Source organism: Rhinoraja longicauda, unplaced genomic scaffold, assembly GCF_053455715.1.
Source record: "Rhinoraja longicauda isolate Sanriku21f unplaced genomic scaffold, sRhiLon1.1 Scf000450, whole genome shotgun sequence".
Lineage (NCBI taxonomy): Eukaryota > Metazoa > Chordata > Chondrichthyes > Rajiformes > Arhynchobatidae > Rhinoraja > Rhinoraja longicauda.
Window position 1 is genome coordinate 60,716 of NW_027601667.1, and position 19,113 is coordinate 79,828.

Sequence of the window (19,113 nt, forward strand, 5' to 3'; positions counted from 1 at the left end):
CTCCATACCAACCATGTTGGCATTCTGGGCTAGTCCCAATGCCCATATTTGGCCCCCACCCTCTGAACCCTTCCTGTCCATATGCATTCCCTACAGTAGCAAGGACCTTATTTCCCCACGTTTCTCTTAGGAATGTTATTAACCATTAGATTTATCAGTGACTGTCTTATCCTAAGGTAGACACAAAAAGGTGGAGTAACTCAGAGGGTCAGGCAGCATCGCTGGAGAATGTGGACAGGTACAAGGTGTTGGAGTAACTAAGCTGGTCAGTCAGCATCTCTGGAGAATGTGGACAGGTACAAACTGCTGGAGTAACTAAGCTGGTCAGTCAGCATCTCTGGTGAATGTGGACAGGTACAAAGTGCTGGAGTAACTCAGCGGGTCAGGCAGTATCTCTGGAGAATGTGGACAGGTACAAGGTGCTGGAGTAATTCAGCGGGTCAGGCAGTATCTCTGGAGAAAAGGAATAGGTGACATTTTGGGTCGAGACCCTTCAGATTGAGAGTCAGGGGAGAGGGAAACGAGAGGTATAGACAGTGAAGTAGAGAGATATAGAACAAATGGATGAAAGATGCGCAAAAAAAGTAACGGTGATAAAGGGAACAGGCCATTGGTAGCTGTTTATTGTTGGAAGGAACTGCAGATGCTGGTTTAAAGATCAATACAAAATGCTGGAGTAACTCAGTGGGACAGGCAGCATCACTGGATAGAAGGAATGGGTGACGTTTCGGATCGAGACCCTTCAAACTGAAGTCAGGGGTGAGGGAGATACATAGATAAGGAAGTGTGAGGTGAAAACAGGACAAAGGATGGAGATTGAGGAAAATGTACAACAGATCATTGTTAGCGGGGAGAAGGTAAAAACAGAGCAAACAGAGATAAAATGTAGTCGGAGATAGGCTCGTCGAAGAACTGGGAAGGGGGAGGGATGGAGAGAGAGAGAATGCAAGGGTTACTTGAAGTCAGAGAGGTCAATGTTCATACCACTGGGCTGTGAGCTGCCCAAGTGAAATATGAGGTGCTGTTCCTCCAATTTGCGTTTGGCCTCACTCTGACAATGGAGGAGGCCCAGGACAGAAAGGTCAGTATGAGAAGGGGAAATAGTGTTTAACAACCGGGAGATCAGGTAGGTTCAGGCGGACTGAGGGAAGATGTTCAGCGAAATGATCGGCCAGTCTATGTTTGGTCTCCTTACAGCCCTCAGTGGAGAATCCTGCCCCCATCTACCTGATCACAGGCCATCATGACATTACTGATCCCTGGCCTTTTCAACTTCCCCTGACCATTGTTCCTCCCTGTTCATGGATCATCCTTGTGAATGTCCATTTACTTGTGGGACTGGGATAGGGGTGCCAACTATAGTACTCCCAAATACGAAACAAGGAGACGTCACCGCCCCGCGCCGCTCGTGACCTCACTCAGCCAGCGGCCATGTGCTCACGCTCAACCAATGGCGGCCGCCCGGGGCGGGAGGGGGGTTGCTACGCAACCTCCGTTAGGGGGTGCCTGGGCCTCTGGGCCTACACTGTCCAGGCCTGCACTGTCCGGGCCTGCACTGTCCGGGCCTACACTGTCCGGGCCTACACTGTTCCTCGAGCCTAATACGGGGCAAGGGTAGTCTTGTATGGGAAAATCCAATTTAGCCCAAAATACGGGATGTCCCGACGTGGCGTGGCGTGTTAGGGGCGTGGCTGTGTTCTGCAGCTGCGGCTCACCGGCAGTCTCTCTGTCTTTTTTTTTTTTTTTTTTTCTATTGTCATCGTTTAAATGTACGTTTTGATCTATTTTTAACTCTGTATATGTGGGGGGTGGTGGGGGGTGGGGGAAACCTTTTTTTCCAATCTCCTCAACGGAGATGCGACCTTTATCGTGTCGTATCTCCGTTCGCGCTACGGCCTAACACCGTGGAGTTGGCGGCCTCCAGCTGGGATCGACCTTGAAGACTCCGGTCGCAGGGCCTGGACTTACCATCTCGGAGGCTTCGGCCGTGGGCCCTGCAAACCGCAACATCAGGAGCTCGCAGGTCCCTGGCTGGCGACCGGCTTTCGGGAGCTCCAGCCGTAGCAGCTTCGACCGCCCCGGAGCGCGAGGTTTGATTGCCCCGCTCGCAGGACCTTCATCGCCCTGCATGGCCTGGCCGCGGTACTTTCCATCGCCCGGTGGGGGCTCAGGACCTTCATCGGCCTGCTCGGCTCGGCCCTGGGACTTTCCATCGCCCGGTGGGGGCTTCAAGAGTTGGGAGCCTCGATCGCCTCGTGGCACCACGGGAGAAGAATGAGGAGGAGATAAGACTTTTCTTTGCCTTCCATCACAGTGAGGGTGTGCCTGGAGCAATCACTGTGATGGCTGTTTGTGTTAAAAATTGTAATTGTGTGTCTTGTGTTCTTTATTGTCTACTGCCGGACCCTGACGTGAGAGGACGCTGGCGCTATTTGTTCGCCGCTTTTCCGTCAGGACAGTTCGTTTGTTTTTATGTCTTGACTGTTTTTGTAAAGCGTCTTTGAGCACTTGGAAAAGCGCTATAAAAAATAAATGTTTATTATTATTATTATTATTAATATGGGACAGTTGGCGACCCAAGACTGGGATTTCGATGTGAACCGATGCATCTAATGATATTTAACTAAAAGTATCCGTTTCTCTGTGTGTTAGCTTTCACAGATAAACCCATGATATTCCCTGCTAAAATGGTGGCAGGTCAGCCTGTGAACGTGACCTGCTCCTTCAACACCACGTGTGATGGAACGGCACCCAAATTAACCTGGGTCACCCCCGCTGATATACCATCGTCAGTCTCGCACAGCAAAACTCAGCCGGGTGACACGCTGACATATACTTCTGTTCTGTCCCTGACCCCAGCGCCCAAACATCACGGGCAAGACCTCACCTGCAAAGTCAGTTACCCAACTGTCTCATCCAAGCAGAAACTCACACTGACTGTGCAATGTAAGTATGGAGATCGTTTATTGTGCAGGAACAGCAAAAATCTATTCGCAGTGCTGGTACATAAGGTCATAGATGATAGGAGCAGAATTAGACCATTCGGCCCATCAAGTAATTTGTGGGTGGCACGGTGGCACAGCAGTAGAGTTGCTGCTACTTACAGCGAATGCAGCGTCAGGGACCCAGGTTCGATCCCGACTGCGGGTGCTGTCTGTACGGAGTTTGTACGTTCTGCCCACGACCTGCGACCTGCTTGGGTTTTCTCTGAGATCTTCGGTTTCCTCCCACACTCCAAAGACGTGCTGGTTTGTAGGTTAATTGGCTTGGTAAATGTAAAAATTGTCCCTAGTTTGTGTAGGATAGTGGATAGGATATTGTGTAGGATATGCGGGGATCGCTGGTCGGCGCGGACTCGGTGGGCTGAAGGGCCTGTTTCCGTGCTGTATCTCGAAACTAAACAAAGAACTAGTGTGTGAACGGGTGAGCGATGGTCAGCGTGGACATGGTGGGCCGAAGAGCCCGTTTCCGCGCTGTATCTCAAGTCTGAAGTCTTTCATAATCCAAGGATAATTGAAAGTGCCGCAAAACTGGCTGCTAAATTTTATCTTTTTGCAGATGCCCCCCAGAATCTCTCCATCACTTCCCCCAACAACATGAACAGTTCCGGGGTCAGTGTGAAGGAAGGAAACTCTGCAGCGATCCTCTGCTCCGTCCAGAGTTTACCAGCGTCTAACCTGACGTGGCGACATCTCGGTGTCACGCTGAACACAACACGTTCCAGCAACGAGCTGTGGATGGAGTTCCCTCAGCTGGCACCGCAGGACGCTGGGGTCTATCAGTGTGTGGCACAGAATGAACACGGGACAACAGAGAGGGATGTGACCCTCACTGTAGAATGTGAGTACACACACACTGACACAACTCTATAACGACAGATGGATTATTGGGCCATCACAGATGATGGAGCTCACCACACACACACACACACACACACACACACACACACACACACACACACACACACACACACACACTCACTCACTCACTCACTCACTCACTCACTCACTCACTCACTCACTCACTCACTCACTCACTCACTCACTCACTCACTCACTCACTCACTCACTCACTCACTCACTCACTCACTCACTCACTCACTCACTCACTCACTCACTCACTCACTCACTCACTCACTCACTCACACTCTCTCTCTCTCTCTCTCTCTCTCTCTCTCTCTCACACACACACACACACACACACACACACACACACACACACACTCTCCCTCTCTCTAAACTCTAAGCAGAGTATTACCTGAATGGTGGCCAATTAGGAAAAGGGGAGATGCAACGTGACCTGGGTGTCATGGTGCATCAGTCATTGAAAGCAAGCATGCAGGTGCAGCAGGCAGTGAAGAAAGCGAAAGGTATGTTGGCATTCATAGCAAGAGGATTTGAGTATAGGAGCAGGGAGGTACTGCTGCAGTTGTACAGGGCCTTGGTGAGACCGCACCTGGAGTATTGTGTACAGTTTTGGTCTCCTAATCTGAGGAAAGACATTCTAGCCTTGGAGGGAGTACAGAGAAGGTTCACCAGATTCATCCCTGGAATGGCAGGACTTTCATATGAAGAAAGACTGGATAGACTAGGCTTATACTCGCTGGAATTTAGAAGACTGAGGGGGGATCTTATTGAAACATATAAAATTCTTAAGGGGTTGGAGAGGCTAGATGCGGGAAGATTGTTCCCGATGTTGGGGAAGTTCAGAACCAGGGGTCACAGCTTAAGGATAAGGGGGAAGTCTTTTAGGACCGAGATGTGAACGTTTTTTTTCACACAGAGAGTGGTGAATCTGTGGAATTCTCTGCCACAGAAGGTAGTTGAGGCCAGTTCATTGGCTATATTTAAGAGGGATTTAGATGGCCCTTGTGGCTAAAGGGATCAGGGGGTATGGAGAGAAGGCAGGTACAGGCTACTGAGTTGGATGATCAGCCATGATCATATTGAATGGCGGTGCGTACAGGCTCGAAGGGCCGAATGGCCTACTCCTGCACCTATTTTCTATGTTTCTCACTCACACACACACACACACACACACACACACACACACACACACACTCTCTCCCCCTCTCTCTCTCACACACACACACACACCCACACTCTCCTCTCTCTCACACACTCACCCTCTCACTCACCCTCTCACACACACTCTCTCACACACACACTCCCTTTCTCTCACACACACTCACTCTCTCTGTCACATACACACTCACTCTCACTCACACTCTCACACTCACTCTCTCCCCCTCTCTCACATAGACACACACACACTCTCACACTCACTCGCTCTCCCCCTCTCACACACACACACTCATTCCCACACACTCTCACACACTCACTCCCTCTCCCTCTCTCTCACACACACTGTCTCACTCACTCTCTCTCACACACACACACTCACTCTCCCTCTCACACTCACTCAAACACACACCCTCTCTCTCACACACACACTCTCTCACTCACACACACTCACTCACTCACACACACTCGCTCACACACACTCACACACACCTACACTCTCACACACCTACACTCTCACACACACTCTCACACACACTCTCACACACACACTCTCACACACACTCACTCACACACATACACCCTCTCTCTCACGCTCACTCACATACACACTCACTCTCCCTCTCTCTCACACACACACATTCTTAGTTTATAGATACACATCGCGGAAACAGGCCCTTCCACCCACCGAGCCCACGCCAACCAGCGATCCCCGCACACTAACACCATCCCACACACGCTAGGGATAACCTCTCCCTATTGTCTGAAGAAGGGTCTCGACCCGAAATGTCACCATTCCTTCTCTCCAGAGATGCTGCCTGTCCCGCTAAGTTACTCCAGCTTTTTGTGTCTACACGATTACAATAGTGCCGTCCACAGTGTACGCATACAAGATAAGGGAATAACGTTGAGTGCAAGAAAAAGCCAGTAAAGTCCGATCAAAGATAGTAAAATAGTAGTTCAGGACTGCTCTCTGGTTGTGGTAGGATCATTCAGTTGCCTGTTAACAGCTGGGAAAGAAACTGTTCCTGAATCTGGAGGTGTGCGTTTTCAAACTTCTGTACCTCTTGCCTGATGGGAGAGGGGAGAAGAGGGAGTGACCGGGGGTGAGACTGGTCCTTGATTATGCAGCTGGCCTTGCCAAGGCAGCGTGAGGTGTAGATGGAGTCAACCGGCCAACATGCCCCATCTACACTAGTCCCATCTGCCCGCGTTTGGCCCATATCCCTCCAAACCTGTCCTATCCATGTACCTGTCCAAATGTTCCTTAAACGTTGGGATAGTCCCAGACTCAACCACCTCCTCCGGCAGCTCGTTCCATACACCCACCAACTTCTGTGTGGAAAAAAGTAACCCATCAGGTTCCATTAAATCTTTTCACCTTCAGTCTCTGTCCTCTGGTCCTCGATTCCCCTACTCTGGGCAAGAATCTCTGTACGTCTACCCGATCAATTCCCTCCATGATTTTGCACAGCTCTGTAAGATCACCCCTCATCCTCCTGCACTCCAAGGAGTAGAATCCCAGCCTGCCCAGAAAGACTGGGCTTGTATTCACTGGAGTTTAGAAGGATGAGAGGGGATCTTATAGAGACGTATAAAATTATGAAAGGACTGGACAAGCTAGATGCAAGAAAAATGTTCCCAATGTTGGGGTCCAGAACCAGGGGCCACACACACAGTCTAAGAATAAAAGGGAGGTCATTTAAAACTGAGGTGAGAAGAAACTTTTTCACCCAGAGTTGTGAATTTGTGGAATTCTCTGCCACAGAGGGCAGTGGAGGCCAAATCACTGGATGGATTTAAGAGAGAGTTGGATAGAGCTCTAGGGGCTAGTGGAATCAAGGGATATGGGGAGAAGGCAGGCACAGGTTACTGATTGTGGATGATCAGCTGTGATCACAATGAATGGCGGTGCTGGCTCGAAGGGCCAAATGGCCTCCTGCACCTATTTTCTATGTTTCTATGCCCCAACCTCTCCCTGTAGCTCAGGCTTTCAATCCTGAAAGACAAGGGAAGGTGACGTTTCAGGTGAGGTACGTCTTTTATTTACTGTCGTCCTCATGATTATCATTGCCTGTATAGCTCGTTATCACCTACCCCAGAGCCAACAATGGACCATTGTGCGCTCCACATTTTACCTGATCAACGTTGCTTTCGCATATCTTTCATTCATTTGTGCCGTCTATATCTCTCGTTTCCCAGTCCCCGGCTCTCAGTTTGAAGAAGGGTCTCGACCCGAAACGCCACCTATTCCTTTTCTCCGGAGACCCTGACTGACCCGCTGGGTTACTCCAGCACTTTGTACCTGTCCACGTTCTCCAGAGACGCTGACTGACCCGCTGGGTTACTCCAGCACTTTGTACCTGTCCACGTTCTCCAGAGACGCTGACTGACCCGCTAAGATACTCCAGCACTTTGTACCTGTCCACGTTCTCCAGAGATGCTGACTGATCCGCCGAGTTACTCCAGCACTTTGTACCTGTCCACATTCTCCAGAGACGCTGACTGACCCGCTGAGTTACTCCAGCACTTTGTACCTGTCCACGTTCTCCAGAGACGCTGACTGACCCGTTGAGTTACTGCAGCACTTTGTACTCAGCCCATCTGGCCAATCGATCAAGATCCTGCTGCAATCTTTCACAAGATTGCAGTTCTGCCACATCCTGCTCCCTCTCTGTGATGCCTCCTGCTCTCCGATCTGACATTCATTGTTCTTTATCTCTCTACACCATCGTCTTTATCTCTCGTTTACCTTCTCCCTCACCAGTCTAAAGAAGGGCCTCGACCCGAAACGTCCTCTGGTCCTCGATTCCCCTACTCTGGGCAAGAGTTTAATACAGAGAAATGTGAGGTGTTGCATTTTGGGACGTCTAACAAGAGCAGGACTTACACAGTGAATGTTAGGCCTCTGGGGAGCGTTGTGGAGCAGAGGGATCTGGGAGTGCAGGTGCGTGGTTCCTTGAAGGTTGAGTTGCAGGTAGATAAGGTGGTCACAAAGGCTTTTGTCACATTGGCCTCCATCAGTCAGAGTATCGAGTAGAGAAGTTGGCAGATCATGTTGCAGTTGTACAAGACGTTGGTGAGATCGCATTTAGAATATTGTGTAAAGTTCTGGGCACCATGTTGTAGGAAAGATATTGTCAAGCTTGAAAGGGTTCAGAGAATATTTACGAGGATGTTGCCAGGACTAGAAGGTGTGAGCTATAGGGAGTGGTTGAGTCGGCTGGGTCACTATTCCTTGGAGCGCAGGAGGATGAGGGGGGATCTTATAGAGGCATATAAGATCACGAGGGGAATAGATCGGGTAGATGCACAGAGTCTCTTGCCGAGAGTAGGGGAATCGTGGACCAGAGGACATAGATACAAGGTGAAGGGGAAAAGATTGAATAGGAATCTGAGGGGTGACTTTTTCATACAAAGGGTAGTTGGTGTATTGAACAAGCTGCCAGAGGATGTAGTTGAGGCAGGGACTATCCCAACGTTTAAGAAACAGTTGGACAGGTACATGGATAGGACAGGTTTGGAGGGATATGGGCCAATGCGGGCAGGTGGGACAAGTGCAGATGGGGCCTGTTGGCTGGTGTGGGCAAAAGGGCCTGTTTCCACACTATCACCCTAAGACTCTAACTCTCGTCAGAAAGAGGAGAACTTCCTCAAACTAGACATACCTTGCGGAGATTTCACAGTGGAGCAGACGAAATGTGTAGGAAGGAACTGCAGATGCTGGTTTAAACCGAAGATAGACACAAAATGCTGGAGTAACTCAGCGGGTCAGGCAGCATCTCTGCAGAACGTGGACAGGTACAAAGTGCCGGAGTAACTCAGGGGGTCAGGCAGCATCTCCGCAGAACCTGGACAGGTACAAAGTGCCGGAGTAACTCAGTGGATCGGGCAGCATCTTTGGAGAGAAGGAATGGGTGACGTTTCGGGTCGAGACCCTTCGTCAGACTGGTTACATTTGTATTTCAATCGAGCCATTTACAGTGTATTGATACATAATAAGGGAATAACGTTTAGTGCAAGGTAAAGCCAGCAAAGTCCAATCAAGGATAGTCCGAGGGTCACCAATGAGGTGGATAGTAGTTCAGGACAGCTCTCTGGTTGTGGTAGGATGGTTCAAAGTGTTCAAGGTTTATAGACACAAAGTGCTGGAGTAACTCAGTGGGACAGATAGCTTCTCTGGGGAATGTAGACAGGTACAAAGTGCTGGAGTAACTCAGCGGGTCAGGCAGCATCTCTGTGGAGAACATGGACAGGTACAAAGTGCTGGAGTAACTCAGCGGGTCAGACAGCATCTCTGGAGAACGTGGACAGGTACATAGTGCTGGAGTAACTCAGTGGGCCAGGCAGCATCTGTGGAGAGAAGGAATGGGTGACTTTTAGAAACATAGAAACATGGAAAAAAGGTGCAGGAGGAGGCCATTTGGCACTTTGAGCCAGCACCGCCATTCATTGTGATCATGGCTGATCATCAACAATCAGTAACCTGTGCCTGCTTTCTCCCCATATGCCTTGATTCCACTAGCCCCTAAAGCTCTATCGTAAGGGCCTGTCCCACTTAGGCGATTTTAAGGCGACTGCCGGTGACTAGGCTGTCGCCGACAGTTCGCCAGGGTGTCGCGTGCATGATCGTGAGGAGTCTTCCAAGAATCGTAGTGGATCTCAGCGCGTCGCTGGGAAATCATCCAGAGTGAAATTTCTCGGCCACAGCTGGCTTGCCGCCAGGTACCGTTGCTTATTGCGGGCGCTGTCGCATGCTGTCCCCAGGTTTGCTAGTTTCTCCTAGATGCATTTAGAAGCACATAATATTAAAATCATTTCAAGTAAAGTCATTTCAAGATACCATAAAATACTTGTGTTTAACCAATTTATTTAATGTCAGGACATTTGACAGGTAGATTGGAGGCGCCAGTTTCACGGTCAGGTAAGCGTGGGAATTTTCGCAATGTTTATGGCCATCAGCGATCACATTTAAAGTAGGCTCACAACCCAGATATGCAACCCAGAAACCAGATATGCATCTCCCGTACATTTTCAAAGAATGCTCACACACTTTTCACAAAAATCCATGTAACCACTTTTAAAATTAAATTTCTTAATACCTCCATTAGTAAACTGGAAGTCAATCCAGTTTATGTCTTGTCACCGTGAAGCTTGGTTTTTAAGTAACCCATACAAGATATTATAGTTGAAAACTCTCAAATACTTACCGACTTGTCAGTGATTTCAGCGAAAATTAGGACGCCGGAGAAGCATTAACAGCGTGGGAATTTCGCGATGTTTCCAAAGACGGTGTAATCTCGACCTGACTCAGCATTGTCGTGGTCATTGACGTCGGATAAAATAAAATGTTGGCGTTCTGCTACGACTTTGACAGTCGCCTAAAAAATTGCCTAAGTGGGACATGCCCTTAACTCTCTTTTAAATTAATCCAGTGAATTGGCCTCCACTGCCTTCTGTGGCAGAGAATTCCACAAATTTCAGGGTGAAGAAAGTTTTTTCTCACCTTAGTTTTAAATGGCCACCCCTTTGTTCTTAGACTTTGTGGCCCCTGGTTCTGGACTCCCCCAACATTGGGAATATTTTTCCTGCATCTAGCTGGTCCAGTCCTTTTATAATTTTATACGTCTCCATATGATACATAGAAACATAGAAAATAGGTGCCATTTGGCCCTCCGAGCCTGCACTGCCATTCAATATGATCATGGCTGATCATCCAGCTCAGTAACCTGTACCTGCCTTCTCTCCATACCCCATGATCCCTTTAGTCACAAGGGCCACATCTAGCTCCCTCTTAAATATAGCCAATGAACTGGCCTCAACTACCTTCTTTGGCAGAGAATTCCACAGACTCACCACTCTCTGTGTGAAGAAAAGTTTTCTCATCTCGGTCCTAAAAGACTTCCCCCTTATCCTTAAACTGTGACCCCTTGTTTTGGACTTCCCCAACATCGGGAACAATCTTCCCGCATCTAGCCTCTCAAACCCCTTAAGAATTTTATATGCTTCTATAAGATCCCCCCTCAGTCTTCTAAATTCCAGCGAGTACAAGCCTAGTCTATCCAGTCTTTCTTCATATGAAAGTCCTGCCATCCCAGGGATCAATCTGGTGAACCTTCTCTGTACTCCCTCTAAGGCTAGAATGTCTTTCCTCAGATTAGGAGACCAAAACTGTACACAATACTCCAGGTGCGGTCTCACCAAGGCCCTGTACAACTGCAGCAGAACCTCCCTGCTCCTATACTCAAATCCTCTTGCTATGAATGCTAACATACCATTCGCTTTCTTTACTGCCTGCTGCACCTGCATGCTTGCTTTCAATGACTGGTGCACCATGACACCCAGGTCACGTTGCATCTCCCCTTTTCCTAATTGGCCACCATTCAGGTAATACTCTGCTTTCCTGTTCTTGCCGCCAAAGTGGATAACCTCACATTTATCCACATTATATTGCATCTGCCATGCATTTGCCCACTCGCCTAATCCTTCTCATCCTTCTAAATTCCAGTGAATACAAGCCCAGTCTTTCCAATCTTTCCTCATATGACAGTCCCGCCAACCCGGGGATTACCCTGGTGAACCTACGCTCCACTCCCACAATAGCAAGAAATGTCCTTCCTCAAATTAGGAGACCAAAACTGCGCACAATACTCCAGATGTGGTCACACCAGGGCCCTATAAAGGTCAAGGCCCTTCTTCAGACTGGTTACATTCGTCCTTCATCTTTTCTCTCCATATTCTCCTGGTTGGCATGTGGAATTCTGCCGTGTTAACTCAAGTTTAAACCGTTCGCCTTTAGACGCGCCGCAGAATCTCTCCATCACTTCCCCCAGCAACGTGAACAATTACGGGGTCAGTGTAAAGGAAGGAAACTCTGCAGCGATCCTATGCTCCGTCCAGAGTTTCCCAGCGTCCAACCTGACCTGGCGACATCTCGGTGTCACGCTGAGCACAACACGTTCCAGCAACGAGCTGTGGTTGAAAATCCTTCGGGTGACACCGCGGGACGCTGGGGACTATCAGTGTGTGGCGGAGAATGAACACGGGACAGGGGAGGGGACTGTGACCCTCGTCGTAGAATGTGAGTAGACACACGGTCATGTCTCTCTGAACATCAATGAGCAGTTAATGGAATATATCATGTATTGCAGGGACATCATTGTACATCTGCCTCTCTCCCACACTCTCTCTCCTATTGTAAGATGAAGAGGCTTAAATAATACTGGACCAAGTGGACCCGTTGGGCCCATTCCTCACAGAGGGGGAACAGGGAAAGGGAGAGGGTGTCACTGAGTGAGCCGTGGACCCAAAGCCTCTCCTGTATTGGTGTAGCACTCTCAACCCCCCCCCCACTCAATCCCCCTTAACCCCCCTCCTCCTCTCACAGACCCACTCCATCCCCTCTACCCCAACCCCACTTTCCCCTCCCCTGCCCCCATCCCCATTCCCCCCAGCCCTGCCTCCACCCTATTCCCCCCTCCTCACCGCTATTCACCCCTCCCCTCACCTCCACTCGGCCCCCCCTCCTCCCCCCACACCCACTTTCCCTGCCCGCACCCCACTGTCGCCCCCATCCCAATCATCCCTCCTCCCCACCCACTCTCCCCCACCCCCACTCTGCCCTCCTCCCCAGCCCCACTCTGCCCTCCTCCCCAGCCCCACTCTGCCCTCCTCCCCAGCCCTAATCTCCCCCTCCCCCTCACCCCCACCCCCACTCTCTCCTCCCACCCTCCCCCTCCCCCCCACTCTCTCCTCCCCTACCCCCACTCTGCCCTCCTCCCCAGCCCCACTCTGCCCTCCTCCCTAGCCCCACTCTGCCCTCCTCCCCAGCCCCACTCTCCCCCTCCCCCTCACCCTCACCCCCACCCCCACTCTCTCCTCCCACCCTCCCCCTCCCCCCCACCTCTCTCCTCCCCTACCCCCACTCTCACTTTCCCCCACCCACCTTTCCCCACAACCCCCCTTTCCCCCATTCTCTCCTCCTCCAGCCCCATTCTCACTGTCGCCCACCCCCCCTTTCCCCACCACCCGCCCTCTTTCCTCCTCCACTCTCTCCTTCCCCACCCCCTCCTCCCCCAGTCTCTCCTCCCCCCACCCTCACCCCCCTCCTACCCCCACCCTTCCCTCCACCCACTCGGCCCCCACGTCCACTCCCCTCCATGGAGCTGTTGGCGGCGAAAGCCATTTACCGAGCGTACAGGGAGGAGGAGGGAGTGCCGGACTACTCGAGGCTAGCAGAATCAAGGCGAATGGGGATAAGTTGGGCACAGGTTACTGATTGTGGATGATCTGCCATGATCACAATGAATGGCGGTGCTGGCTCGAAGGGCCAAATGGCCTCCTCCTGCACCTATTTTCTATGTTTCTATAAAGGAACAGCAGGAAGTGAAGAAAGCTAATGGCATGTTGACCTTCATAACGAGAGAATTTCAGTATAGGTTCTTCTGCAGTTGTATAGGGCCCTGGTAAGACCGGACCTGGAGTATTGTGTACAGCTTTGGTATCCTAATTTGAGGAAGGACATCCTTGTAATTGAGGCAGTGCAGCGTAGGTTCACGAGATTGATCCCTGGGATGGCGGGACTGTCATATGAGGATAGATTGAAAAGACTAGGCTTGTATTCACTGGTTTAGAAGGATGAGAGGGGACCTTATAGAGACATAAAATTATAAAATGACTGCACAAGCTAGATGCAGGAAAAATGTTCCCAATGTTTTGGGAGTCCAGAACCCGGGGCCACTGTCTTAGAATAAAGGGGAGGCCATTTAAAACTGAGGTGAGAAGGAACAGTTTTACCCAGAGAGTTGTAAATTTGTGGAATTCTCTGCCACAGAGGGCAGTGGAGGCCAAATCACTGGAAGGATTTAAGAGAGAGTTAGATAGAGCTCTGGGGGCTAGTGGAATCAAAGGATATGGGGAGAAGGCAGGCACGGGTTACTGATTGTGGATGATCAGACATGATCACAATGAATGGCGAGCTGGCTTGAAGGGCTGAATGGCCTCCTCCTGCACCTATTTTTATGTTTCTATGTTCTAGGCCATTGTTAGTTGTTTGTTGGGTGAAAATGAGAAGCTTGTGCGACATGGGTGGGAGAGGGATAGAGAGAGAGAGGGAATGCCGGGGCTACCTGAGGTGAGAGAAATCAATATTCATACCACTGGGCTGTACGCTGCCCAAGTGAAATTATGAGATGCTGCTCCTCCAATTTGCATTTTGCCTGTTCAGTTGTAGTCACCTTGCTACAGGAAAGACGTCATTAAGCTGGAAAGAGTGCAGAGAAGATTTTCTCTGGAGCACAGGAGACTGAGGGGTGGGTGATCTTAGAGAGGAGAATTAGGATAGGGTGATCGAGAACTAGAAGGTAGAAGGGAATAAATTAATAGGAACCTGAGGGGCAACTTTTTAACAGAAAGGGTGGTTGGTATCTGGGAACGAACTGCCAGAGGATGTAGTTGAAGTTGTTCAATAACAACATTTGGACAGGTACATGGATAGGAAAGGTTCAGAGATAAATGGACCAAATGGGACTTGCTTAGATGAGATGTGCCGAAGGGCCTGTTTCCGTGCTGTGCCACTGCACGACTCTGAAACAATGAAGGGTTAGGATGGAGTGAATGTGGGCAGAGTGTGAGGAAGAGCAGAACTGGAGGCCATCAGCAGTAAACAGCCGTTGGGACCTCAGAGGGACATGGCTTTGCTCAGGGAGAGGTGAGTGGTGGACTCACTGCTCTCGGTGCGGGTTGAGGGCACAGTAGAAGTAGATTTAGAGGGAGGTGGGACATTCTGAGAGATGAGGAAAGTAGGGACAGCAGGACAAGACGGGCCGAATGGCCTGTTATGTAATTCCAGTGTAATCCAATGGAGAGCTGCATGCTGGAGAATCTCTTTCGCTGCTTGGTCTGGGGTTAAGTTGTGGTGTCTGTGTCTCGGAGCTGGGCTTTCACCGACTCCTTTCTCCACCCCTCAGTATGTGGCCAGGACAGGACTGGGAAATACGTCGTGGCCGTGATTGTTCTTGCCGTCGCCCTTGGTGTCGTCATCACCGCCGCAATCTTCTGGGCAGCGCGATGTCGCGGCAAACGAGGTGAGAGACGATCTGGAAAATGTCCGAATGTCTTCACTGCCATTTACTCATGAGAGAGAGAGAGAGAGAGAGAGAGAGGGAGGGGAGGTACCCACTGCGTCAGCCTGAAATCAGGGCCCTCTCCAACTAGGGGTGCCAACTATCTCACTCCCAAATAAGGGACAAGGTGACGTCACCGCCCCGCGCCACGCGTGACCTCACCCAGCCAGTGGCCACGTGCTCCTGCTCCATCAATAGCGGCCGTCCGTGACGGAAGGCGGGTTGCTATGGAACCATCGTTAGGTGGCGCCTGGGCCTCCGGACCTACACTGTCCGGACCTATAGCGGCCCAGGCGCCTACACTGTCCGGGCCTACACTGTCCGGACCTACACTGTCCAGACCTATAGCGGCCCAGGCGCCTACACTGTCCGGGCCTACACTGTCCAGGCATACAGTGTCCGGGCCTACACTGTCCAGGCATACAGTGTCCGGGCCTACAGCGTCCGGGCCTACAGCGTCCGGGCCTACAGTTTCCGGGCCTACAGCGCCCCCCGGTCCTAACACGGGACAAGGGCGGTCCCGTACGGGACAAACCAATTTTGCCCAAAATACGAGATGTCCCTGCTAATACAGGACAGTTGGCAACCCTACACATAACCCCCCTCCCCATTGCTACCACTGTGTTTGGAAGAGGGGCAGCACAGATTGCCCAAGTATCCTGGAGCTGATATTTATACCTCATCCACATCAGCATAAACAACATCATCTGGGAACAATCTCAGTGCTGCCCACAATCCCATTCACTCTCATTGTCCACAAGCCCCATGGGCACAAACCCATCCCCATTCACTCCACACTCCCCATGGTAACAAACCCATCCCCATTCACTCCACACTCCCCATGGTAACAAACCCATCCCCATTCACTCCACACTCCCCATGGTAACAAACCCATCCCCATTCACTCCACACTCCCCATGGTAACAAACCCATCCCCATTCACTCCACACTCCCCACAAACGCAATCCCATCCCCATTCACTCCACACTCCCCATGGTAACAAACCCATCCCCATTCACTCCACACTCCCCAAGGTAACAAACCCATCCCCATTCACTCCACACTCCCCATGGTAACAAACCCATCCCCATTCACTCCACACTTCCCACAAACGCAAACCCATCCCCATTCCCTCCCTCCACACTCCCCATGGACACAAACCCCTCCCCATTCACTCCCCACTCCCCATGGACTGAAAATGCCACCCCATTCCCTCTCACTATCCACACTCCCAAGGGACCCATCTCCTCCCCATTCCCTCCCACTACACTGCACATGGACTGAAACTCTCTCCCGCTCCCCACACTCCCAATGGACCCAACCTCCTTCCCATTCCCTCCCACCACCCACAACTTCCCATTCTCTTCCTCTGCCCACACACTCCACAGACCCGAACCCTTCCCTATTCCCTCCCCCACACTCCCCAAGCACCGGCGGTCACGGTGGCTTAGCGGTAGAGTTGCTGCCTTACAGCGAATGCAGCGCCGGAGACCCGGGTTCAATCCCAACTGTAGGTGCTCTCTGTGCGGAGTTTGTACGTTCTCCCCGTGACCTGCGTGGGTTCGCTCCGTGATCTTCGGTTTCTTCCCACACTCCAAAGACGTGCAGGTTTGTAGGTAAATTGGTTTGGTAAATGTAAAAATTTGTCACTAGTGTGTGTAGGATAGTGTTAATGTGTGGGGATCGCTGGTCGTTAATGGACCCGATGGGCCGAAGGGCCTGTTTCTGCGCTGTATCTCTAAACTAAACCCAAACTCCTCCCCAAACTCTAGCCACTGCTCATCAAACCAAACTCATCAGGAATTTTCTCACTCTGAATAATTACAGTGGGAGAAAAGGTGAATACGGTCATGTGACAGGAGTAGAAATAGGCCATTTGGCCCATCAAGTCTACTCTGCCATTCAATCATGGCTGATCTATCCCTCCTAACCCCATTTTCCTGCCTTCTCCCCGTAACCTCTGACACCCGCACTGATCAATGGGAAGAGACATGGAAAGGAGGAGAAATAGGGAAATGGAAGGTGTGTGTCAGAGAATTAATGTGGGAGGGAGGGAGGGGATGAGGGAGGGAGGGAAGGAGGGAGGGATTGAGGCGCGATGGTGTGAAAGAGGTTGAATGAGGAAGATGGATACGGGGAAAGAATAATGAAAGGAATGAGGAAGAGTGAGAGGGAGAGAGAAGGATGAATGAAGGAATTCCAGAAGAAAGAGAGATCGGAGACAGGCAAAGAGGAAAGTGAGCGGTCTGAATGAAATTTTGTCTTCCAGAAAGTTCCGTGGCACAGCTGAAGGAGCAGAAAGCTGAAGATGGGCCGGTGGAGTCGCTCTATCAGGTTGGCACTGTTGTGGCAAAGAGGCAGGTCGGCGTTTGTCTCCTTGTTGTCCCTCCACACCAGCACTGCCCCTCAGATACTAACTCCATGACCGCGGCCATCTGCACCTCACGCTGCCTCGGCAAGGCCAGCAGCATAATCAAGGACCAGTCTCACCCCGGCCACTCCCTCTTCTCCCCTCTCCCATCAGGCAAGAGGTACAGAAGTGTGAAAACGCACACCTCCAGATTCAGGGACAGTTTCTTCCCGGCTGTTAACAGGCAACTGAACCATCCTACCACAACCAGAGAGCAGTCCTGAACTACTATCTACCTCATTGATGACCCTCGGGCTATCCTTGCTGGCTTTACCTTGCACTAAACGTTATTCCCTTATCATGCGTCTATACACAGTAAATGGCTCGATTGTCATCATGCATTGTCTTTCCGCTGACTGGTTAGCACGAAACAAAAGCCTTTCACTGTACCTCAGTACACGTGACAATAAACTAAACTGAACTAAATTCTCTCCCCCCTCCCAGTGTCGGGCACCAACCACCTCCCCCACTCCTGCCCACCGAACCCACGCCTCCCAAATCACCGTCCCCACCCCCCCGTCACCGTCTGCCCCAGGATACTGACCCCCGCACCCACCACCACCACACTGAATCCTTACGTCACATCCCACTCTGCCCACTGAGACTGGCCCACGGTGTTCATAAGTGATGGGAGCAGAATTAGTCTATTCGGCCCATCAAGTCCACTCTGCCGTTCAGTCATGGCTGATCTATGTCTCACTCCTAACCCCATTCTCCTGCCTTCTCCCCGTAACCCCTGACACCTGCACTAGTCAAGAAATAATTTAATATGTCCACTGACTTGGCCTCCACAGCCGTCTGAGGCAATTATTCCCACAGATTCACCACCCTCTGACAAAAGAAATTCCTCCTCATCTCGTTCCTGAAGGAACGTCCTTTAATTATGAGGCTGTGGCCTCTGGTCCCAGAATCCCCCACTAGTGGAAACATCCTTGTACCCCACTCCCCCGCTCCGTCCCATTCCGCGTACTGAACATCACCAACCCTGTCCCTGCCCCACTCCCCCGCGGCTAGAACCTTATCCTGTGCCTCCACACCCCAACATTCACTCCCCTGTAAACCCCCCCCCCCCTCAGCTCAGTGAAAGTCCCTCCACCCCCAGACTGTGTAAACAACTCTGTCCCCTACACCCCTCCCTGTCTCTGTAACCCCCTCCCCTCCGGCCCCTACACCCCTCCCTGTCTCTGTAACCCCCTCCCCTCCGGCCCCGACACCCTGGGCTGTTTGTTCTGTTCCTGTAACCGGTGTTTCTCTCCTCACAGGAGCTGCGTCTCGGCGAGCGGGATCTGTACAGCGACCTCAACCTCAGACACAAATGAGCCGCTGCTCAACCCCTCTCAGTGTGTACCCTGCCTCCGCCCACTTTTTCTGTTGTTTCTCTCTGCCCATCTCTCTCTCTCTCTCTCTCTCTCTCTCTCTCTGTCTCTCTCTCTCTCTCTCTCTTCCCTCACTTTCTCCAACCAACCTCCCTTCCATTGACTTAAGGAGACGAACAGGGAAAGTTTTCTTTACACAGAGAGTGGGTGTCCAGAACGTGCTGTCAGGGGGGCACGGTGAC

General features: G+C 51.1%; 1 protein-coding gene across 1 annotated transcript in view; it reads left to right on the forward strand.

Annotated features, from left to right (window-relative positions):
* The window catches only part of LOC144590989 (sialic acid-binding Ig-like lectin 13), a 40,733-nt gene extending 21,859 nt beyond the window's left edge, over positions 1 to 18,874 (forward strand). The window contains exons 4-9 of the mRNA XM_078395338.1: positions 2,653 to 2,946; positions 3,559 to 3,840; positions 11,821 to 12,102; positions 14,990 to 15,106; positions 17,415 to 17,479; positions 18,818 to 18,874. Coding sequence (XP_078251464.1) covers positions 2,653 to 2,946; positions 3,559 to 3,840; positions 11,821 to 12,102; positions 14,990 to 15,106; positions 17,415 to 17,479; positions 18,818 to 18,874 — 1,097 coding nt within the window. The remainder of the gene's footprint in view (positions 1 to 2,652; positions 2,947 to 3,558; positions 3,841 to 11,820; positions 12,103 to 14,989; positions 15,107 to 17,414; positions 17,480 to 18,817) is intronic.
* Positions 18,875 to 19,113: the final 239 nt, after the last annotated feature.